The sequence below is a fragment of the Orbicella faveolata genome, unplaced genomic scaffold (assembly GCF_042242905.1).
Source record: "Orbicella faveolata isolate gen_17 unplaced genomic scaffold, um_ofav_v1 contig_46, whole genome shotgun sequence".
In the NCBI taxonomy this organism is placed as follows: Eukaryota; Metazoa; Cnidaria; class Anthozoa; order Scleractinia; family Merulinidae; genus Orbicella; species Orbicella faveolata.
This window is the reverse complement of record NW_028301576.1, coordinates 19,488,984-19,514,033: the sequence shown is the minus strand read 5'-3', so window position 1 is coordinate 19,514,033 and position 25,050 is coordinate 19,488,984. Positions and strand designations below refer to the sequence as shown.

Here is a 25,050-nt window from a genome sequence, read left to right as displayed (position 1 = left end):
AACATTTAATACTAAACAATATGCAGCCCCCTTTTGCCATTTCAATGGTCACTCAGCTGCCACAGTTGTCTGAAAAGAGATAATTATCTTGGGCGGATACAGGAATTCGGAGGGGCCTCGAGATACGTACTGGTATGCGGGTCGGGGGCCATCCTCTGCCGGAAAGGTCCTCTGACATTCTGAGTCCAAGTCAGCGTGCTATAATGTCTAGACCCCCGAACACCCCCCCTCTTCCCCCCCCCCCCCCCCCTCCCCCGCGCCCGCCCCTAGATCCGTCTCAGATTACCGTTGTTTGTCAGACTTAGGAGTTCTCTTGAGCCGGACGCCTGGTAGGCTTGGAGAGTGTGAAAAGAAAAACATAACAAGTAAAAGCTATTACGTAAGACTTCCCAAAAGCTCTAAGTCACCGCGGGGGCATCCATATTTAGGGTTACCGACATTCAGATTGCACGTGAACAATCAAACAGTTACCTGGTAAGGAAAAAGCGAAAAATCGAAAAATGGCACGATTTGTCAAAATGTCTCTCGTATTGGCCTAGCTGGGCTGAATCTACACGGGCCAAACTAACCATTAAGATACATAAATGACAAACACTCAGAAATACTAACGATTCTTTTAAATTAAGTTGAATTTTGGTATGTCAATAAAATTGCAAGAACCTAACAAAAAGTGAAAGCTCGAAGAAATAACCAAGGCATAAATTACAAATATTGCATAAATATACTTAAAACCCAGAAAAATTGCCGTCGTTCTGTAAAAACGTATCCATGCCAGTATTTCGAATTTTCCTAATTTTCACAAAGGTTTAAAATCGTTGGAACTTTTGAGCAATTCTAGATTGTAATCGATTTAAAAAATTATTTGACAAAATAGCAGCAATTTGAATTTCAATCTTGCCCTGGGCAGACACTCTTAACTGGGGTGCTGTTCTGAGCATGATCCCGAAAAGTCAAAACTCCGAAGACGTTTTCTCACTGATGGAAACCTAAATAGAATTGTCTAGCCACAACCTTGGTCACGGAGGCTGGAAAACTTCATTCTATACTCATTTTGCCCTTCCCCACTGTACCCGTATGCAATGTTGACATAAAACTTTTATTTAGCACAGATTTGCATTTTGTCATGCTTCAAGAGACGATGCAGAGACTTTTATAAATGCAAGAACTTTGATCCTGACCGCGCAAATGTTACTTGAGGGTCATAGTCCCGGCTGTGGGACTCCCATATGTAAAAAGGACGGGGAGGGGGGGTGCTCGTCAGAAATTTTGAAAAGAACGTTTAAGAAGTACTAAGCTCCTGTTTTGTGGGCGTGGCTTGAAATTTGTTAAAAGGTACCGCAAAAGCTCTGGCTGTGGACTTTTTGAGGTTGAACACCCTTAAAGGTACGACGAGCACCCCCCGTCCTTTTTATTATGGGAGCCGCCCCCCCTCCCCCGAGGGGTCATAGTAGCCCTTTGATGCTAAATTGACACTGCATTTTAAACAGCCTTTTTCTTTGTTTTGTTTTTATATATTTTGGGTGGACTAGCACGTATGGTTCCTTTCTAGTCCTTTCCCGCTGCATTTCTCTTATTTTTTTTTTTTGTAATATAATATAATTTATTGCTCGTATGGTTTCTTATGGATTGTAATTAGTTGAGTGAAAATAGTGTCCCCAATTAGTTTTTTTTTTTTTAAAGCTAAATACTAATGACACTTATAAAAGTCTTTCATTCATTCAGTGGATTAAATTAAATTGATTAATTTTTTTTCCCAAAAACGATGTCCTTATAATTAGGTTAAAAGTACTTTAGGACCTTTGAAAGTGTGTTCGTATGGCATACTAATACTCCAGACACACGTTTTAGGGTCAGACATCGGTTTTCGAACGGGTTAGAAATAACATACAATTACAAAAAAGAGCTAGTGTCTCTTATCCCAGTTTTAGTCCAGTGCAACTATCCCACAATTACCCATGTATCACGACTCCTGACAATCAAACCTAAATTGAACTTTAATTGATCGTTCTTCTTGAATAAATGGAGAACGATCTTTTCTCCAGATGACATATCGTAGTATTGCCTAGAAAGAAATCCATGGAATTGAGTTGAGGAGAGAAGAAAAGTGAAAAGAAATTACAACATGTTGATGAGGTGTGCTAACAATGAAACCGGAAAGTGTAACTTGCTTGAAAGCATCCACGTTGTAGCTATTGGCGTGGTACTGGCTTGAAATGAAGGCTCTTACATTTTACTTTCTTTCGCAAGTATATAATGGCAGGAAAATGAAGCATTATCGAGTCAGTTTTTTACATCTATTCTACAGAATCCATCGTAGGAAAAACGATGGCGGCTGTACATTTTACCACAATACCTTGCGAAACTAACACAGCCTGAAAGGCACAAAGAAAGCCAAATTTTTACAAAATTTGCCCCTGTACGAAGGACACTGTTTATGCTAGGTTTGAAGATTTTGTGACTCTTCTGTACGTTTTTATGAACGTTGTTAAGGTTTTCGTGCGCTAAGAACTATGGGTAAATGTACCAATCGCCATCTTTTTTCCTACGGAGGATTGAAGTAGTGTCCTTAATTTATATTTTCACATTTTTTTTTTCAACTCATGTCCTTTGCTGATATAATTTTGAAAGTGAAAACAACAAAGCTTAAAATAGTAAACATAATCCCAGTCACATTGGCTTAGATCAATAGGCAAATAAGGAAAAAATGCAATACAGTTGCTTAGACATCACAAATAGGGAAAAGAGGTATTAGCCTTCGCATCGGCTTCGGCTGAGGAAAAAAAGAAACAGCAACAACAGCAACAAAAACAACAAAGTATATTTTAGAGATATCCCTCATTGGAGACGTCAGATATACTTGCTTTAGGTTAGGTTATCATATTATAAACTTTTCTAGTTAGATTCGGTATGCATGCCTTGAGTCGGTCACTCTTATGTTAAAATCGGCAATTGGTTTGATATCAGATCTTAAAACAAAGGGGCGCAAACTGGGTAAAAGCAAAAGTTCCTTACGTTCACTTGCAACGGTTAAATTTCCGATCAATAGATATCCTAGCGAGAATTTAGTTATATTCTAAACGAAGTTAAATAATGAAGGTTTTCCTATATCAAACATTTCCAGGCAATGAGTTCCACCCTTTCATGGTTCTGCAGTAAAATGAATTTCTATAGGCTTCAGTGTTTGCAAAAAAATGGATTTAACGGGGGTCCTTCTTAACTACCAATTGGTCATAAATTTGTTCCTGAGGAAGGTTTCTAACCATCATATTTTGAAAACCAGACCTCCTAATGATAAACTTTTTGAGCAGATTTGTTCCATTGAAGAGTGCTGCGAACGTTTCAAATGATGGCGATACTTGACCAGTCATGTGACCAGAATAGCAAAAACGCTAAAACTTACAAGGCGTCTGAATCCGAAACTTTAAATTAGTGTCAATAGATTAAGTCTACGTGCCTAATGCTAGGTATGGGTTTTATGAAACTCGCATAACCATAAAAGTTATGAGGTAATAAACCCCCGTATTAACAGACTTTCTACAGTAGCTTTCCTTTTTTACGTGTAAACGGTAATTCCATACGTACGATTATAAAGAACGCTAAGTTTTTTCTGATTCATAAGAATAATTGGAATTCTACCTCTCTTCTTCCAAGTTTTAGGGATTTAAAATTTTAACGCGCCGTTTGCGACTGGCACTAGTTACGCACGCGAAATCATACTTTTTTTAGCACTGCAAAACGCTCCAAAATAGCTTTCCTCTAAATATCGTCTTCAGCAGTCCCGTAACAACTACTCTAAATCTGTAGTTAAGAAGGAGCCCCCATAAGTTTAATGAGCTTGTCTCCGTGATGGATCGTAGCTGACGATTGCGCCTTTTGATATAGAATGGGATTTCTGATGCTGATTCACCATGGATGGCTTTATGAAATAATTAACGGTTAACGGTCCATGTTTTGAGAGTTGTCAGATTCCCGTGTTGTGTTCTGTCGAACCACATGGTCAAGACACTCATAGCGCCTATCCTCACCCGGGGGAAAATACGTTGAATGAAGCACGATTAACCCTTTGACTGCTAACGGGGCATGTACACGCCCTGAGTGGTCGTGCTCCTTGTGCCACTTGTGACGTCATCAATTTAAATGTCACCAGATATTCTTGATAAGCAGACAGTAGAGCTAGGATAGATCTATCCGCACAACGGACTGTTCTGGATAGCGAAGGCATTCTGAGGTAGCAAATTGAAAAACAGCGTTATCAGTTTTAGTTCAAAAATGGTGGTAAAATAGCTTATAATACCTATAATTGCTCAAGGTTCCATTTCCAGGCTTTGCTCATAATTCACACCCAACTTTTTATGGCAGCCAGAAAGAATGTGAAACGCGAAAGGTAGCGAGAGTAAAAGGGCCGAGAAAAAGGAAAGGAAAGGGACAAGAAAAAAAAATTCAGAACGGACAATCGCAAAAAAGAAAAAAATGCACCAAATTAAAACATTGTACATTTTTTAACTTATCTTTGGGAAATCTATCGTTCTGGTAAAAAAAAAAAAAAAAAAAAAATAGCTTTTCAGCAAAACCAAAGCCCATTTAGCGTCATGGCTGCCATAAAACTGATTTAACGATTAAAAACGGCATTTTTGGGTGAAAATTTGGATGTTAAAGAGTTAAGCAGGAATTTTTATTAAAACTGTGATTACCCCCAACTACACCTTTTGGGTCCGCTTCGGAAGCATATCAGGCGAGTTAAATCCAGCCATGGTTTATATTTTGGCAAAACGCAGTCGAGCCAACAACGCTTATAGCAAGACCAAGTGACCCTGACATCCCACTGAAGCGTACCAAGAAAGGGTATTTGGTTTCTGCCGTTCCCAAATTCATACCCAACTTGGGCTATAAATCAGTCCATATATCAGGCCACTGGCTTGATTCGACAGGATGTCAGGGCAGTACAGACACGGCTTCTAATTGGATACGACATTGAAACAAACTAAACTGGGGATGGCTTCCCATTGTTAGTTAATAACATTGTAAAACTAATTTGTCATGTTCATATTACCACGTGTTTGTTGTACGTCAAGGCATGTGTAAAGTAAAGTAAAGCTTTATTGCTATCAATGGAGGCCCGGAAGATGGGTAATAATCGCACTCGAAATTTAAAGTTCGTTTGATTTTCAGGTTTTTATCACACTCAGTCAGCCCAGATTATACTAGAAAGCTACCAAATGACGTAACCAATATGATCAATATTCGGCACGTTCATTTTATTCCTAGTGGTTAGGAAACATTTTGTTGTGTTTCCTAGTGAATTGCCGTTATCTGACTTTGGTTGACTGGGACCAAACAGTGTCGATACTGAAACCAAAAACACTTTACATTTTACTGTACTTGAGCATTTTTCAGTTTTATAATTATCTAGTGAGAGCTCTTGATAAAAACCAAAGGATTGGTGATTTTCAAGTAGAAAAGCGCTAATTCTTTTGCTCATAAGAAGATCCCTCTCTCTGTAATCAAAAAACAAAATCCGGAAATAACTTTCCCCTGTTCTTGGTTTGAGTGTCGTCGAATTTTTCGTGAGCCGAACCTAATGCATAAATTGTTATAACGTATTTTACAAGTAGTTTTCGCTTTGTCTGAAAATCGCTGACATTTCGATGTGATTTGGTTTAAACTAAATAAACTTCGGCGAATTAAGTTCGACGTCTGAATCAACAGGTGTACTTTTGATAATTTGGGTCGGTCCAAATTCGAATTAAGTTCGGCTTATGAAAAGTTCGGCGTCTGAACTGGGCCTAAGAACACAATAAAATGTAGGTATGTATATAAATTCGTTTCATCAAGTGATATCAGGAAAAACGAAGTATATAGCTTCACATCCAAAATGAGGTTGACATGAAACGTTGAATACACTTCATGTAACTAGTTGCGAATTGTTACAATTTGTGACGTTTTACATGAGCCAAAACGAAAAAACGTAAACAAACTCTCGAGAGTGCGCAGTAAGGACTGTTTTAAGTTGATATTTTTATACTACTCACAGCGTTCATAAACTAATGCTCTCTTCCCCTCCCCCGTCCCCCCCCCCCCCTCCACACACACACACACACACACACACACACAACTGTACAAACAAAAAAATGTAAAAACGGTCGATCTATGACCTCATGTACAGTAACTTAGGTTAATTTCGTTAAACTTTCGTTTAGACGTTCAATGTTGTAGGTCTTCAACTAATGTTAATTCATATCCTTGATTTGATGAAGACAAAGTGAGATCCAGAACTTTCCAAGCCGTTAACTGATTACCTGCTTTGTTTCAAAATCGATTAACCTGAAAAATGGTTCATTGTAAATAAGTCAGGAAAACTCCAAATTTAAAAACTCCTTAAAACACCTTTTGAAAAGATATGGTTACCATGGAATCTCCGAGTCACATTTTTGAAAAGTCCCAAAGCTTGAGGCTGTAGCTTGAAAGCTGTTTTAAGTAAGAAAAGATTGAAATCACTGGGGACCCTCCGGGCTAAAGGTCTGGTGGAACAATAAATTGTGACTTCAGCAATACAGTCGGCAAACGCCTAATGAAATTAGTAAGTTGGTCCGATCAAATTAGATATTCCCCTAACAAAAAGAACTGCCGTAGTCAAGAAATTAAACTATGACTAACGATCTGCCATGATTTAGAACATTCTTTTACACTCTAAATCAAAAACCGAAATGAACTAAGTTAAAGTGGAGATATGTAGAGGATGTCACCGCATATATACTTCAACTAATCCCCTCCTTCCCTCCCCCCCCCCCCCCCCCCACAGACACACACACACCCAACTGTAAAAATGATGTAACAAAAATGTCGATCGATGGCTTCCTGTGCAGGAAATTAGAGCGCGTTCGATCAACTTTTGTTGACACTTTCAATATTCGATGTCTTCAATGTAAACTACTGTTCTTGATCGACTTGGGAAACTCGAAGATCGACGCAATTCCAGGCCGCTTCCATTGCTTCCTTTGGCTCAAAATAGCACATGACGCATGGACTGAAAGGATAGCAGAGCTCCATCATTTTATACTGTGTGTCCGTTTCCTGTGGTGATTAAGAACACCGAAAGGACGGTTAACTGTGAAAAACCTTCATACTTCACCCTCTGAACAAACTGCCAATATTTTCTATAATCGTTGAGAGCTCTTAAGATTAAACTCTCTATGTATCGAATTTGTATTTGCTTTTTGAGTGCTGTCGTCGTTTTTCACAACTTCGTTCCTAGAGTCTCTCTTCTTCCCACCCCCGGAGCGAGGGGGTGGGAAGAAAAGAGACCCTGGGAACGAGGTTGCGTTTTTTCTTGCTTACATTATACTAGTTTATACTCTCTTTTAAATGAAAATATTTTTATAAGAATATTGAGGCTAAAATTTGACAAATTTTAAGGCTAAATCCCAGGCTGCGATTGTGAAAAAAATTATAATTTTGTGTGTGGAAGATTTGTAAATACAATGCAATTATGTGCTTTTGACTAAATCTAAAATTTTTCCTTTCTCTAATGACAACTGAGACTAGCCAAAAATTGAGCAAATAACAATAATGACACTAATCGTATGTTAGATGCTAATAACATCAGTTTATGTAAAAAAAAGTTATTATGTGTGTTATATTAGGCCATATTGCCGGCAGTCTGGCTCCAAAATTACGCCATCATATTTTGTAAATTTTAGCCTCGATATTCTTATAAAACATATTCTTATAAAAAAGAATGTAGTCTATTGGCGAATCTCATGAATCTCGTTGACACACGTTCCGAATCAAAAAGACCTTGTCCAGCTTCAGTGCATGTGAATTTCTTATACATCTAGCGTAGACTTTTTAAAGTGGATGTCTGTTCTAGTAATTGATGTGGTCACTAAATTGGTAATGACAATAAAAGTTTCCATTTATCTCAAGTTTGGTTGACACTTTTTCATCATAGTAGAGATGAGTAACAGCAAGATGCAGTTTCGATCAGAGTAGCCTCACTATAGAAAAGGATTTACCAGTTAGTCTTATTAAAGTGGTGCTAGTCGGGAAGGGGCCTGGAGGCGTTAATAAACCATCACGTGGCCTATAAATCGAACAAAATCAACTGGGTGGAATATCATCAGAGGCATCCAACGCGCCAATTTGTGGAAAGTACCCAGACACTATAATAATCATAGCGTGCTTGCAGACAGCTACTATTTCCTTTATTTCCGTTCCTTTTTGATCCACCTTTCCCCCTCCTCCCCTGGGGGCATTTGACATCCAGTATATTATGCTGGTGACACATCCCCGGCGGGGCAAAAAATGGTATGTTAACCGCTGCCAACTGTAATAACAGTTATAAGGCGTGAAAAAGCTAAACTACGAACAGCAACGGTAATTTGATTAGTGATTTTGATGTTTTAACCCGCATGTTCTGAACAACTTAAAAACATTGGGTTATAGTTGAAATCCCCTGTCCAGATTTCCGAGTCCACACCTTTCGATCCTTTATGGCGAGGCGACTATTCCCGGTCCTGGGATCATTTGCGGTGCAATTTGAGTATCATTTGCGGGACTTTACAGATGAGGACCTCGCGATGTGTGCTCGTCGGACTCTGAATTATAGCCTAACCGGACAAATTATATTACAAACTACCTTACCACATGACCCGGTATTAACTAATTACCAGCATGAATAGATTGGATAGCAATGTAGGATTTTTTTATTACCTGGAGAGAATAACCCCCAAAAGTACCACTGTTAGGAGAATCAGAGGCAGATAGTCAACAAGTTCCGTTTTTTCTGAAAAGAAGAAGTGCCTGTTATAAAGCGTTTCATTTAATGTTCAGGGGTAAAGGCAAAGAGTAAAGTCTGCATGCGAGCCAAGTGGCCCATTAAGTTCGCCGGTACCCATTTATACACCTGGGTGGAGAGAGGCACTGTGAGAGTAAAGTGTCTTGCCCAAGAACACAACATAATGTCCCCGGCCAGGGCTCGAACCCGAACCGCTCGATCCGGAGACGAGCGCACTAACCATGAGGCCACCGCGCCTCCCACTGTTCAGGAGTAAGATATGTCCTTATCCACGGAAAACGATCGATTGACAAAGGGAACAGGGGAAATAGCAGTGTGTTTATTTCAACAATCGCGCGTTCAAGGAACTGAATTTTGAAAAGAGGCAACATATTGTGAGATGGCAGAAAACAATTGTTAACGTCTTTTGGTGTTGCCATGTTTAAAAATTTTTAACAATTTTCAGAGACAATTCTTCCCTTGATCGTTAATTATTTTTTACGTTTTCCGTAAATTATGACTTACCTAACACGTTGACTCTTTTGACGCTGTTTTTGCGACTCTCGCCGCGACCATTTGATGCCGTTACAACAAACTCGAATGCTTTGGCTCCAGCCACATCCACACGTTTTTCCAAGAGTTGACTTGTACTAATCTTCATCGTCCCTTGCAAGGGTTTGTCATCTCTAGTAAGGTTTTTATAATACAGCGTGTAATGAGTGATGGGTGCTCCATTGTTTTTTGGCTCAGTCCATTTCAAAGTTATGAAGTCTTCGTCGGTTACCTCTTCAGGTAGTTCATCAAGCTCCACTGGGTCAGGGACAGCTGTTTCAAACACATTAAAGTATATACAAATTAGAAATAAAGTTTATTCCTTTGCGACGTAGACATTTGTTTCGTTTTATACTAATGACTATGGATTTTATAACATCGCGCTAGTTTTAGATACATTACACTTAAGCAATGGCATGTGCTTTTGCTATTGACTTCCTTTCGTTTGTTTGTCTGACTGTCTGTCGAGAAAATAGCAACCATCACCACAAACCTGACTGTAGCAGTAATAAAAGCCTGAAATTCCAAAATATGAAATTAATAGGTTCCATCTAGTTGTCGTCTTTGTTGTTTTGCATGAAGCATTTAGCGAATGTCCGCGTAAGAACTCATAAGACAATTTTGTTTTCTGTGAAAGTCAACCATACCCAAAACTTTACGAATCGTGCGCGCGCTACAAGCTTAATACCAGCAGCACAACTTTTGAAACACTTAGTCAGGTCATATTCACTAAAACTAACAGCCAAAACACCAACCGCTAGCCGTCATCTTCAGATCTTATAATTCATGATGAAAACTTGAGAAAAACTAGAGTTCAAATTAATCGCCCAAATGACGAATATTCCACGTGAACCTAGGCATTTTTAGTGAGCAATTGACGGTTTATTCATTTTTTAATAATGCAGTTGAAAAAATGGCTCCATTCTGATTGGCTAAAAAGAAGTGCAGTCTTCAAGTAACACCAGTGCAAATTTGAAACATGAGCGCAAATTGGAAACACAAGCGCAGATTATAACAAAGATGTCTGAAGTTGGTACGAAGGCACACATAACTACCGGCGGTAATCCGAGGTATTTAGAAGGTGAAGGGACTTCACCAGAAGCCTTCCGAAGACAGCAGAAGGTAATTGTACGTTTTCCAAGTACTCCCGAAGATCACCCGAACCATTCCGAAGATCAAGAAATATCGTGCGAACATTTTGAAACACGGCCGACAATCACCCAAAACCTTCCAAAGATTGCGCAAGATTTACGAAGATTGTTGAAGATCTCACGAAGCTCGCCGAAAGCTTTAGAAGTTATGCAAATATTTTCGGTATTGGAATACCAAACACACCGTAGCCTGAATAAGCAAACAATGTGTAGACAATCGCGTGAATTATTAACAAGTAACCGCATGATTATTCTCGTGCAATTTGAAATGAATAAGTACTTCAAATTTGCAAGATTAAAAATTGAACTCCAAATCTCAAAGACTACAAATTTTGCTAGCCTTTGAAACAATGTACTCGTGCTTATTTCTTCGAAAATCATGTGATTACCTATACTACATGTAACTATTGCTTTAATGACTCTTCATTTGCCGTCCCAGTCCGATTAGCATGATATTCACTCTCCATTGAGTACTGTTTTTGTTTTGCTCTTTGCCATTTAGCGCCCCTATTGTAATAAGCGCTCTTTTCAATATGCGCCCCTTATAACAAGCGCCCCTTCCAATAAGCTCCCTTGCAATAAACACCCCTTGCAATAAGCGCCCCTTGCAATACGCAACCCTTGTAATACTCAACCCTTCCAATAAGCGCCCTTTCCAATAGGTGCCCTTTCCAATAATCGCCCCTTGCAATAAGCGCCCCTTGCAATAAGCGCCCCCTACAATAAGCGCCCCTTCCACTAAGCGTCCCACGTAGCAAAAAAGACATTCAACACATTGACATAAAAGAAGCCAATTAGACGAATGAACTTAGGGGTCTGCGTTTTTATCTAAACGTTACATTGAAAATTGAGTCAAAGTATCTGTTGTTTTTCACTAAAGTATTGCACCACGTTCACATGTTTATGAGCTATGAAAATCGAATCAATAAAGTAGTCATGTTTGGTCAGGGTTGATTTCTTTAAGAGCGTTTCGGGCTGTTCCTGTGTTCCTAGTTTCAGTACGCGTACATTGAGTTCGCTTAGACGCAATTTGCAACAATGTTTCTTGTTTTTTGTCATGAACACCGTAGTTTAAGCGAGAAAGGCTTTTGACAATGTTCGCGCCATTTTGAATAAAATTCACTTATCTTTGTTTACGGAAAGTTTACGCGTCTTTTCCTTTCATTTATTCCCGGCATTTGACCATTTTGGGGTTTTGTTGTTGTGAAAAACAAATTGACGTCGGTTTTCTATGCGTCTGATAAATTTCGTCATAACATTGTCATAACATTGACGATGTTATGACCCAATTTATCATCAATAAGAGGACACGCATAAAAAACTGACGTCAATTTGTTAATTAGAATTATTTCTTTCACATTGTTATTGAAAATTTTGAACCCAAGATGGCAGGCATTTTTACACATGACGTCGCTATGGTGTGATTTGACGCAATGATTGACACCCGATTATCACTAAAGCGTACAAAGTGGGATAGTTTACAAGCTGTTTCCTCACGCTATTTGACTCTCTAGTTTTTACTTTCTTGAACGCGAAGCGACTAACACAAAGATTTACATTAAAACCGAACGACGGTTAAACTCAACTGAACTTGAATGATGATTAATAGCTTAAATATCCCTAGCGGTTCACACATTCTGCACGCATTCATAGCTGAATTATTCCGAGTGATTGACACATTCTACACACATCTAGTATTACAACACACGCCATACAAGTTTAATTACCATTGAGTAAATAGCGCCATGATACATGAGAAGGGGTGTCTCAAACAGCCCTCTCCCCCTCAGACACACAAACAAAGAAAAAAGTCCAGGCTAAATAGTATTAATGGCCGCAGCAAAATAATTTGGCAGTCTTGGTAATTGCATTATAGAATGTACACCACTTACATTGTCAATTTGTGTCAAAATGTCAGTTTGCTATTCAGATAAACTTACCCGCCTCTACCTTGACCTGTTTGAAGTTCTGTTCGTCTTCCATCCCTTCCCCAATCTTGTTTGTGGCAGTTACCTTGAATTCGTAGAGTTCACCCCTCTCCAAGTTGAGCACATGATATTCGTAAGCAAGGGAAGAATGGATGCCTTTCCAGAGCTGGACTTGGCCATTTCCATTCACTGTCCTTTGGTAAACCGTGTATTTTGTTATAGATGCACCATTATTACGTGTCTCCTTCCACTTCAAAAGAAAGTCACATTTGTCGATCTTGTCAGGTACTTCAAGCAGTTGCACCGGCATTGGAGCGGCTTAATAAATAAATAAATAAATAAATAAATAAATAGAGGCTCCTGTCAGGATACATTCTGGTGGATAAGTTCTTTTGATCACATGAGATTACGTGTCTATGGTAACGATGTTTGCAAGTATTTTATGAACATTTTGTTTCTGGTGGATAAGTTGTTCGATCACATGAGATTACGTGTCTATGATAATAATGTTTGCAAGTGCTTTATGGAAATTTTGTGTTTCTTAGTATGTAATTCGGTCTTTATTAAAGACATTCAATATAAGAGAAAAATAATATTTCAAAATCTTAGCAATTCTTGTATCTTCATATGATTTTCTGATTTTTTTTTTTCGAATAATCTTTAGACTGTTTCTTTTCCATTTTCAAAAAATCGTAAACCCAAGATAGCAGGCATTTTTATGCATGACGTCACTATGGCGTGATTTGACGCAGTGATTGACACCCGATTATCACTAAAGCGCACAAGGTGGGATAGTTTCTACGCCATACAAATTTTATTACCATTGAGTAAGTACTTTAACAGATACATAGAAGGGGTGTCTCAAACAGCCCTCTCCTCCTCAGACACACAAACAAAGAAAAAAGTCTAGGCTAAATAGTAGTGGCAATTGCGTTGATTGATTGTTTAATGGCCGCAGCAAAAAATATTTGACAATTTTGGCAAATGCATTCATAGAATGTACGCCACCTATATGGTAAATTTATGTCAAAACGTCAGCTTGCCATTCAGATAAACTTACCCGCCTCTACCCTGACTTTTTTGAAGTACTGCTCATCTTCCATCCCTTCCCCAACCTTGTTTGTGGCTGTTACCTTGAATTCATATAGTCCACCCCTCTCCAAGTTGAGCACATGATAATCGTTAGCAAGGGAAGAATGGACGTCTCTCCAGGGTTGAACTGGACCACTTTCATTCACTGTCCTTTGGTAAACCGTGTATCTTGTTATAGATGCACCATTGTCACGTGTCTCTTTCCACCTCAAAAGAAAGTCACATTTGTCGATCTTGTCAGGTACTTCAAGCAGTTGTACTGGCATTGGAGCGGCTTAATAAATAAATAAAAAAAAACATGGGGATGAATATTTTTTCTAGTTTAGGAAATAAGCAACTGATCAGAAAGTTACGGTAACTGTTGAGATTGTCAAAGGTAGGTTGCAGGCGCCTCATCTTGAAAATATTGGCCAGTTTTTTTCACGTTTGGCCGAGATCTATAACTCTCCTTAACCTTAATGAGTAGCTTCATAAATATACACGCCCGAGGTCCGACTGCAAAACCAAGGTGATATGAAAAGCTGGAAGCGTACAAAAAAGGCAATACCTCGATCGCTCGACATCGCCTCGGGAAACATTCAGATTCTCAGGAAACAAAACCTACAGTTTCACTCGGAACCGTCATTAAGTGTTTATTGAAATATGCCATCTACTCAATAAAATTTATTTTGCTGTGCCTAATTAGCAAACTTGCGAAAACACAGAGGAAGGGTTCCATCTATTTCCCCTACCCTTGTGGATCTTTGTACCAAGGTGAAGGTAAGAGTTTGCTTGTATTTCAGAGGGTTAAGAGGTGTCCATTCTTATCTGAAAGTAATATTGCTGATGCTTTTCATTAAAGTATTGCACCATGTTCAAATGTTATGCTCAAAACAAATAAGGACCCCCTCTGAACTACGAAATTCGAATCAATACAGTAATAATGTTTTCACAGTTGATTTTTTTAAAAGTGCCTATGGAGTAAGAAATAATTGCTGCTTATTTGAAAGGCTTTTCAAAATAAAGTATGGCATTTTCCTTTTTGGAATAGTTTTGCCCGTTTAAGAGAACCGGCTTTTAGAGATATTGATGTTTTTCCATCATGCAAATGAGGAAAGTGATGGCGTCATAGGTAGTGCCACAAAAACAGTAAAACACTGAATCAAGAATATCTCTTGAAGTATTGGAGCGGAGTTCTTCAAGCTTGTCACTAGAAATGTACATCACAAAAGAAAAAGAATGACACTGGTTTTGCCATTTCCAGTCTCTTTATGGCTCCAGTCTCTTTATGTCAAAAACCTAAAAATCCTTATTCGCAACCCGTTAAAGTGGGATAGTAGGTTCCATTCGAAGCACATATGGTGCTCATACTGTCTTAACTCTGCTCATAACATTGTTGGGAGTGGATGATCCTTGGTTTAGACAAAACCTAGGAATTTCAGTCTTAATTAAGACCTGACCAGCTCCAAAATTGTTGTCATGGTAACAGCACAATGGGTGTAATTTTGTTTGTTTTATGATGTTTCTGGTGCGCGCTTCTACAACACACACTGACTACCTCGCTTGAAACATGTGCATGCAAATTATCCTGGACTCCTCTTCTCCCACGCGGGCTCAAACCCTATATGGTGCCATGAAGGGAGTGTACAAAGACTGGACAAAAACTCGTTAGCATCAGGATTTTGGTGGATAAGTTATCAGTTGATCGCATGAAATGACGTGTCTGTGGTAAAGATGTTTGCAAGTGTTTTATGGAAATTTTGTGTTTCTTAGTATGCATTTCTGTTTTTGTAAGATTTCTGATTTTATGAAAAAACATAATATTTTAAAATTTTAAAACATTTTTTATATCTTCATATAATTTTCTGGGTTTTTTTGAGAATCATTTTTAGACTGTTTCTTTTACATTTTAAAAAAAATCTTAAACCCAAGATGGCAGACATTTTTATACTTGACGTCACTAAGCGTGCGAGGTGGGATAGTTTAAACGCCATACTAGTTTTAAACCATTGAGTAAATCCTTTGACAGAAACATGAAGAGGGGTGTCTCAAACAGCCCTCTTCCCCCAGAAGTATTAACAAAGAAAACTTTAGGCTAAATGGTATTAATTGCCACAGCAAAAATATTTGGCAATCTTGGCAATTCCATTCATAGAACGTAGGCCACTTGCATGATAAAAGTTTGTCAAAACGTCAGCTTGCTGTTCAGATAAACTTACCCTCCTCTACCTTGACTTGTTTGAAGTTCTGTTCATCTTCCATCCCTTCCCCAATCTTGTTTGTGGCAGTTACCTTGAATTCGTAGAGTTCACCCCTCTCCAAGTTGAGCACATGATATTCGTAAGCAAGGAAAGAATGGATGCCTTTCCAGAGCTGCATTTGACCATTTCCATTCACTGTCCTTTGGTAAACCGTGTATTTTGTTATAGACGCACCATTATCACGTGCCTCTTTCCACTTCAAAAGAAAGTCACATTTGTCGATCTTGTCAGGTACTTCAAGCAGTTGCACTGGCATTGGAACGGCTGAGTATAAAAGAAATCATGGGTGTAAATAGTTTTTCTAGTTTAGGAAATAGCCAACTGATTAGAAAGTTACGATAACTGTTGAGATTCTAAAAGAAGGTAGGTTGCAGGCGCTTAATCTTCAACACATTGCCCAGTTTTTCTCAAGTTAGGCCGAGAACTATAATTTTTCTTAATCTTAACGAGTAGCTGCATCATGTATGTACAAACCCGAAGTCCGCTGCCAAAATAATGTGATACAAAAAGTTGGAAGCATACAAAAAAGGCAATACCCCGATCACTCCACATCGCCTTCAGAAACATTGAGATTCTCAGCAAACAAAACTGTCTCACTCGGAACCGTCATTAATTGTTTATAGACCTCTTAAGCTTGGGCGGTTTGTTTTCCCATTTCAGACCTTGTGATATTCTCTATAGAATTGTTCTTTTATCCATCTAAAAAATTTTTATTGATATACACGCGACTATTTGAAAATTTGAAACAGGAATTCTGAAGAAAATCATCACATTGTCTGAAATGGGACTACAAACCGCCCAAGCTAAAGAGGTCTATTGAAGTATGCTAGCTTTATAACTTATGTTAATAGTGTTTTGAAGTCCTCCAATTGTCATAAAAACATCCTATTCGTGCTTAGTATGCACCGTCATTTTAATGGCTTGGTCTTTTCTCATAACTTATTGGTGCACGTGTTTTAGAGCTGGTCAATCAAATATCAACTCTTGACTAAGGGTAAAGTAATTGACGGTTAGTCACGTACGTTTTTTAATGATAATATTGGTGTCCTTCGTGAGAGATTGCTATGGACTAATCATTGTTAAGAACGGTTTCCACCAGCGTATAACCACGAGAACAAGTTACCATACGTAGAATCTGTGCCTTAGGTAACAACTTTAGGAACATTTCCAAACAAAAGCGCCAGTTATCAACATTCGTGAAGGTTTTCTGTTATCCGATCTGTTTTTCCTATATCTAGTTTTCGGTGGCTTTGCTTCCACCTTCAACAGAGTTGCAATTTTACGGTTGGTAACGAACCTAAACATTACAACTCTGATGAAGGTGGACAGAAGCCACCGACAACTAGGTGTAGAAAAACAAATCGGATAACAAAAAACTTTAACGAACGTCTATCAACCATCGCAGCACGGGAAGCAAGTATCAAAAAATTTCTGCTTATGATCATGAATTGGTAAAAAAAAAAAAAGCCTTTCAGTACAGGGAACAGACATACATAATCCATTGCAACTACATTTAAGTTTACAAGCTTACTTTCCAAAACGGTGACTCTTTGGAAGTTATTTTCTTTTGCCCCTTCGCCACATTTGTTTGTTGCAGTAATGGAAAATTCATATGTCTTGCCCCTTTCTAGTTCGATGATGTATTCTCGAACTCGAGTAGTGGCAACTTCCTCCCACTTTGACTCCTGAGCTTGAGATGTGACGAGTCTTTTGTACACAGTGTACTTTTCTATGCTTGCTCCATTGTTTTCTGGCTCCTTCCATATTAGAGTTATATTTCCACCGTCTATCTCGTTGGGTAACTCATCCAGTTTAACCACTTTGGGCACACCTGTGTTTGTGTGGTAAATGGAGAAAAAATTCAACAAAAATATCAGCATAAGCAGCAGACATCGATGCAACCAAAGTTACCGGTTTTGGAGATTTTCGTGCTGTTATAACATTTAAAAATGGTAGTCATTTAAAATTTAAATAATGGAATATTTGAATGCGAATAGAATTTTTATGTTTTTCCAACTTAAGTTATTTTATCCTATTACAGTTTTATAATTACTGGAGATGGCATGTAACAACACAAAATGGTAGGGATTAGGGGAACGTGAATGCTTGATGCGCCACATCCCCTCACGACGAGGCTCTTGCTTAGTAGCCTCTCCCAAGCACGCGTCCATTCATTCGGATTTCTCATTGTGTGAGGAAGTTTCTATTTGAATTCCGACCGGTAAGGTAAGAACTCTCCAGTTTTTCTCTACCGGTAAGGCAACCGAAAGAGCGCTTAATTCTTTTGCGAGTTCAATTCGTCTCGACACGTTTTTCAACATAGCGGTTGTTGTCTCAAATGGGGCATTCTAGCGCATTTATTTCTGAAACGTCTGCAATGTGACTTAAACGCATTTACGTTCCCCTAACTTTGACGCCTGTAGCAGCTGGAGAAGCTGAATTAATATTTCCAGACCCTGTGGTAATTGCAGAGCCGGCCTCTTTTTTTAGGAGGATGGGTGTCTAGAAGCGTTGTTCAGAAGCCTCAAAGAACGTTTTAGAGACATACCATTAAAGAAAAACATAATAAAGACAGAAACGAACAATTGCCCTTCACAATGAAGAACAGAAATAAAAGATAGAGAGCCATGTTAGCGACCCAAAAATTAAAATTTAACAGGTAGGAACAAGCTATGTCAGACAAGAAGTCGACGCACAAACAAGCCCTACTGAGTGCCCAAATTGAAAAATTGACCTTAAGGGCGAAACCTCGAAGGCAATAATAATAACCTTGAGGGCGAAATCTCGAAGATAATAATAACCTTGAGGGCAAAACCTCGAAGGTAATAATAATATTTTGTTTTACTTTTTTGACTGTTGTAAACCGTTTGGCGTTTTGGTGGCCCTCAACTCCACTGGTCAAAATATTTCCACCAGATTGCAATTTGTTATTTCAACTACAAACTGGTTATTTTCAATAAAGCGGTTTTGGAATTTCCCTCAGCCATTTTACTCCAAACCTCTGTGTGAGAGTAAATTTTGTTGCCCAGTAAACCAGCTCATCAACGCATCATTTGTCAATAATTATTATTCAAGAGCGCCCTGAAGGAAAAACATAAAACGACCTTTTTTGAAACTCTGGATCCCGATGAAATTCCCTCAGCCATTTTACTCCAAACCTCCGTGTGAGAGTAAATTTTTGCGCCCAGTAAACGAGCTTAGTAAATGAAGCATTTGTCAATGATTATTATTCGAGAGTGCCCTGAAGGAAAAACTTAAAACATCCTTTTTTTGAAATTCTGAATTCCGTTTGCTTTGATAGTTATATAATTAGTACGTCATTATTAAAAAACACTACTTAGGAATTCAATTCAATCTACAGTGCCTCTCTCTGGCATCTCTAGCTTGGCATTCCGTTGTATATACACACCAAGACTTGCTAACTAGAAACCCGGGAAGTTAATTTTAGTTCGCAATGAGTGGCACGGGAACAACCTTTTGAACCTAATCATATAGGGCGATTACTTGGTGTTTCGCCCGACAAATGACAGGGTTCATTTTATATTTATTGATATATACTCTGCATTTGGTGGAATAAGGGACACAGTGAGGCAGCAACAACAACAACAATGCCTTATTTACTCTGGACAATTAATACACATTTGCAAAGAATGATGACTTGCATTGTCTCACAGTCCTTTTTTTACTGTTGTTACAAGCAAAATTACAAACTTTGCCAGGATGTACGCAAACTAGGAAAGCCTGCTTTAGTGTTATTTGTCCCTGTAACGCTACGAGACGCATAATAGATCGAAAGGGTGCAATGAATACAATAAAAGACAACTGGGCCACCACGCCACAACGCCACAGCGCAACTGCATCACCGCAGTACTACAGCATTGTACCACTACGCAATTGCTCCCCTGGGGCGCTAGGGTATTGTGCCACTGCGCCACTATCCCACAGTGTCCCTGCGTCTCTGCATCACCTGGTACCTGTGTTGGCGCTTAGCTGCGCCAGTGCACCGCTGTGCCACTGTGCAATTGCTCTACTGGGGTACTAAGCCTTTCTACCACTGTACCACAATTCCACCGTATCACTGCATCACCGTATTACTCGACAGCTGGGTCGTTGTGTGACGGCACCACTGCACCATTGCGCCAATGCGCAACTGCGCTAATGATAATTTACCCATCAAAAGAACAGAGGTAATGAAATTCCTACTGCGCCACTGCGCTACCTCTGCGCTGCTGCGCAGTGCGCAAAAAATGATGTACCCTTACAACAAGAACAGGGGTAATGGAATTCCTAAAAAGTCACGCATACCTACGATCATGAGACTCCACAGCAGAGCGCTACTGCATCGGCCCTTGAAAAAATAGTTCAGTCTAATCGGAATAATAAGAAACGCGATCAACCAAACACATGTAATAACAGCAACTGTAACTTACCCAACACGTTGACTCTTTTGATGTTTTCTTTATCACTCTCGCGGCGACTATTTGATGCCGTTACAACAAACTCATATGTTTTGCCTCGATTCACTTTCACACGGAGCAAGAGCTGAAGTGCATCTTTCATCTTAAGCTCCGTCCACTCTCCCGGACCTCTGGACGTCACGATTCTATAGTAGGGCGTGTAATGAGTGATGGGTGCCCCATTACTTTTTGGCTCAGTCCATTTCAAGGTTATGTAGTCGTTGTTGGTTACTTCTTCAGGTAGGTCTTTGAGAGCCACTGGGTTAGGGACGGCTGTTTCAAACACAGCAAAGTAAAAATATTATTAATGAAATACGGTACTTCTTTTGCATGGGACAATAGGTCATTTCCGAGTTCCCTTGTGCCTCTGTTTCAAAACGAGTGTAAGTGCGAAACCATTGTAATGAAAATGAGTTTGATTTGCATGAAAATGAACCTGTAGGCCGAAGTCATATGAATGGCTTCGCGTTTAGACTGGTTTTGACACAGAGGCAAAAGGGAACTAGGAAATGGCTTATTGCATACGTTTCGTTTATTCATATGAACATTAATGTTACAACATTGTATTAGCTAGGATTATTAGATTCAGATCCGTGTTACATGTCGCATTTAGTCATTTGCGTTTTCTATTGACTCTATTTTATCTGTCCGTCTGTCTGTCTGGTTGTCAACAATAATAACAACTGTTGTAAATCCTGTGGAACGAGGAGGCGTACGAGGGTATAGAGAATCACATACATTTTAATCACAAGCGAGCAAGATGAAAAGATACACGATGGATAAATTGATGACTTATATGTCTTTGGGCACGTGGCTACTAATGGAAACGGCCGCAGGCCTGAAATGGAGAAACAGGCTTCTAAGCGTTACTACGACATCCCCCACTTTCTTAAGGAAAACAAAACAAATGTTCAGATACAAATTCACACTGTAAGCTGCATGCTTATAAGTTCAGTCTATCTTGAGCCTTAACTCTTGTATTGGACCTACGAAGTAGTAACACAGAAGGATCCGCGGTTCTGCTTGGAGATACAGATTCGAATGACTCAGCAGAATAGCAAGCAGAACTTTCTGGGGAAACAGGGGCACTGCTGGCACTACGCTCTTCGTGATCAGTGCATACGAGATGGAGTCAGTAAATGAAACATCATCAGGGACTTCATTGCTTCGGAAGTGGAAAGACTATCTAGCAGCACGAGGATGACGATGGTTTCACCGAAGTGTTTCATCTTTTTCAGTGGCTACTAGGTGCTAACGCGTGGTATTTGCCTCATGTTGAACACTGCCTGGCACTCAGGCACCACTACAAGTAACTGGATTGAGGACACGAACAAGATCTTCTGACAACACGAATGAAGTGGCCGCTGCGCTGGTTTATTATATTGCACCTTCTGGTTATCCTGTCTGCGTTGTAATTTAACATGATGTCTCCACTGCAGATAATCAGTGGCAGCTGGCAGGTTTGTCTGATATATCCGGCCATTCAGAAGCTCTGTAGGTGAAGGAAAGTCATGATTGAGAGTGGGGTGCTACGGAGACAAAGCATAGCTAAATGAGGATCTTGGCCAGATGTCTTTCATTTGTGCAAAAGATCTTTCACACTTTGCACTGTCCTCTCACGAAAAAATACGGGGGAATTGTATTATATTATTATAATAATGTCTTTACTTATTTGATAAAAATACTTATCAAACGTTACAAAGTAGAATGGATGTGAGATGAGTAAATCTGTATTTAAGACTGACCTCCTGAAAAGCAGCAGATGTGTACTGAGAGCCATTGTCTGCTACCGGCTTACTCGAGATCCCATGTTCGTCGAAGACAGGTATGTAATGACCACGGACGACTGGATGTTAGTAAGCTTTTTGGCATCAGGAAACTTGCTGTAGTAGTCAATAACTAAGAAGTGGTTAGAATTCTCCCAGGAGAATATGTCAGAGTCTAAAGTATGCCATGGCTTCTGCGGTACATGATTAGGCAGCAAAGGTTCCCTGGCATTCAACTTCTAATGACGCTGGCAAGGGGAGGGGCAGCTCTTAACCAGCTCCTTAATATCATAGTTGATGTTTGCACAGAATACTGAGCCCTTTACCCTGGGCCTGCAGTTCCCGGGACCCTGATGGGCGTACTGTAACTTTCTCAGAACATCACTCAGGGATGACAATACGCGTCCCCAAAAAGATCAGGCCATCCACTACAGTATACTCATCGCGATAGTTCCAGTAAGCATGAAGATAGGCAGGGCAATCAGATCTCTTTTCAGGCCATCCATTTATAATGACTTCACGCCGGACCTATAAGGTTGTATCCTTATCGGTTTCTTTCAGGCTGGGACACTCTCGTTAGGCTTGAATTAAGATGACGATGGACCTCGCATACAGATACATCAAACCCTTGTACGACTTACCACAACAAGAGATGATTCTTGAAAAAGCGTCAGCTGACGCATTTGCATGTCGTACTTCTGTATGCGCAGCATCCTAGCGATGCGGGGTGGTGCACTTGACAGATGTTTTTTGAAGATAGCCTCTAGTGGCTTATGCCGTAGGCATAGTAATGGAACTTTTCCGAACCAAAAAAAACAGCTAACATTTCCCTCTAAATATTAAAGTAAAGACTGTCAGCAACTTACTAGCAAACTCCACTGGACCATTGGCTTGCAGGAGAACGGCTCCTAAACCCCTCTGTGAGGCATCCACTTGAATGGTTACAGTATGGGTGCTGTCAAAGTACTGCAATGAGGTAGTGGCCATGATTGTTTTCTTGATGCAGTCTACGGCAGATTGATGATCAGGACTCCAAAGAAAGTCTCGTGTCTTCTTGGTGATCCCAAAGGCTAGCTCCTATGGATGCTAGCTCAGGAATGAAATGACTCAGGAACTGGACCATCCCAAGGAATTTTTGTAGATCTGCACGGCCTGTGAGGGATCCATAGACAGTATGGAGTCGACCTTCCGTGGATCAGGATGCAGGCCTTCAGCACCAATGGTATGGCTAAGAAGGGAATTCGAGTGCACCTGAATTTGAATTTGTCCAGGGTGAAGCGAGGACCAGTGTCACGAGCACGCTAAAGAACAGCACGAAGGTTTTCATCGTGATCGTTAAAATCACTGTTGCAGCCATACCCAAAAATGTCATTTGCAATTCCAGTGACACATGGTAAGTCGTCACAGGTTTCATCTGCTTTACTTTGGTAAATGTCCGGGGCACAAACCGAAAAGCAGACGCTAAAATCTGTATGTTACAAACTGCGAATTAAAGGTTTTCAACAGTCAACAGTCAACAGCCAGCTTTCCCGGGTGAGCTTGATATTCCAATACCCTCTGCGTGCATCAAAAGTTGAGAAGCATTTGGAACCACTAAGTTTAGGTAGAACATCCTCTAATGTGGGTGTAAAGTTGTGCGGCCTTTTGATCGTTAGATCTGTCGGGTCCAGGCAGAGCCGCAATACACCAGTGCGCATAGTGACGCATACCAGGGAGTTGATTGTGGCCCAATCAGTTGGCTCGGTAACTTTTGCTTGGATTTTCTACCCAACCAATAAATCAAGTTCCTTCTTTAAGGGTTCCCTGTGAGATTCTGGAACACTTCGTTGAGAGTGCAAAACTGGGGGAACAGTAGAATCAACTGTTATACTGTATTCGCCCGGAAAGTAGGTAACATCTTCAGAGTAATCATTCTATTTTCTGAGCACCTCGTCCTTAGCGACTGGATCTAGGTCGATAAAAGGTCGAAGCTGAGTACTTGGCTTGGCAGCCTCCAGGGTTTGTGACACTGGAATTCATGGTAACCAGGTTCACATCTGTACATATTGATAGGTTTAATACGTTTGGCTCATTACCATCAACAGCACGGAATGGGTATGATGTACAGGAGCCAGTATCATCCAGCTTGAGTACACAGGTGCCATGATAACCAACAGCATGTCCACCAAGGGCAGTAATGATGGTGATAGATGGTGCGACACTACTAGGGGTCCAGGATGAATTTGGGAAGAGTGACTTGTAGATACTCGGAAAGATAATGTTTCTTTCAGCTTCAGTGTCTACTTTACACAAGAGCGGTTTCTTGTTGTGATCTGAGGCCACTTCCACCTTTAGCAACGCTTGGGTTTCATTCTTTGTGAACTGATTAGCTGGCAAGATATGGGAGTACATCTGTTCTGAAAATGATGTTTCGGGGCTGTCTTTCCTTTGATCACGAGCCTCAAGGCTAAGGAAATGCTTCTTTCTATAAGGTTTCCCTTTCGTAGGTTTAGGTTGCCGCCCTTCGTCGTCCCCTTTTTGTCAGGCTTTGATGAACGGCAGACGTTTCTTCAATGTTTCTATTTTCCAGGTATGCATCGTATTTTAAATCATAAGCAGGGCAAGCATCGCTCAGGAATATATATCGCGCTCGGTAGCGCAGCATCCAAACAAACGAATGGGGGTTGGTTGGGTGGGGTTTGATGGGAAGATCATGTTTCAGCGGGTCAACATGAGTTGAAGTACCGGGTGAAATTTTTTTGATTTGGTTACTTGCCCTTCACTCCGGGTAACATCCAGAGCGGTATTAAGCGTAAGAGTGGCGTCCTTGTCTAGGAACTTGGTTTTTGGTTTGAATACGCTTGGAAATAGATCCAAAGATAGGGGCATAGATGATATGCTCATCTGGGCTGCTAAAATGGCATTCTTCGACCGGTATTCGAATTGTCTTCAAAAATGATCGAATCCACTGTCTAACCCAGGTTCTTGTTTCAAGGTCCTGAGCTTGTACCTTGATTACCGAAGTTGCTCTTTGGAGACAGGTAATTCTCAAGGCGCGGTTAGTCGGTATCGAGTTTCGTCTACTCTTCAGCGATTAAAGCCCACTCGGAAA

General features: G+C 40.0%; 1 protein-coding gene across 1 annotated transcript in view; it reads right to left on the bottom strand.

The window, feature by feature from the left end:
* Positions 1-8,705: 8,705 nt before the first annotated feature.
* Positions 8,706-25,050, bottom strand: part of LOC110060790 (M-protein, striated muscle-like) — a 35,218-nt gene continuing 18,873 nt past the window's right edge. The window contains exons 5-11 of the mRNA XM_020767587.2: positions 20,167-20,466; positions 17,268-17,567; positions 15,695-16,000; positions 13,465-13,770; positions 12,417-12,722; positions 9,299-9,598; positions 8,706-8,782 (exon numbers count right to left, since the gene is read on the bottom strand). Of these exons, the coding sequence (XP_020623246.2) occupies positions 8,706-8,782; positions 9,299-9,598; positions 12,417-12,722; positions 13,465-13,770; positions 15,695-16,000; positions 17,268-17,567; positions 20,167-20,466 (1,895 nt within the window). The remainder of the gene's footprint in view (positions 8,783-9,298; positions 9,599-12,416; positions 12,723-13,464; positions 13,771-15,694; positions 16,001-17,267; positions 17,568-20,166; positions 20,467-25,050) is intronic.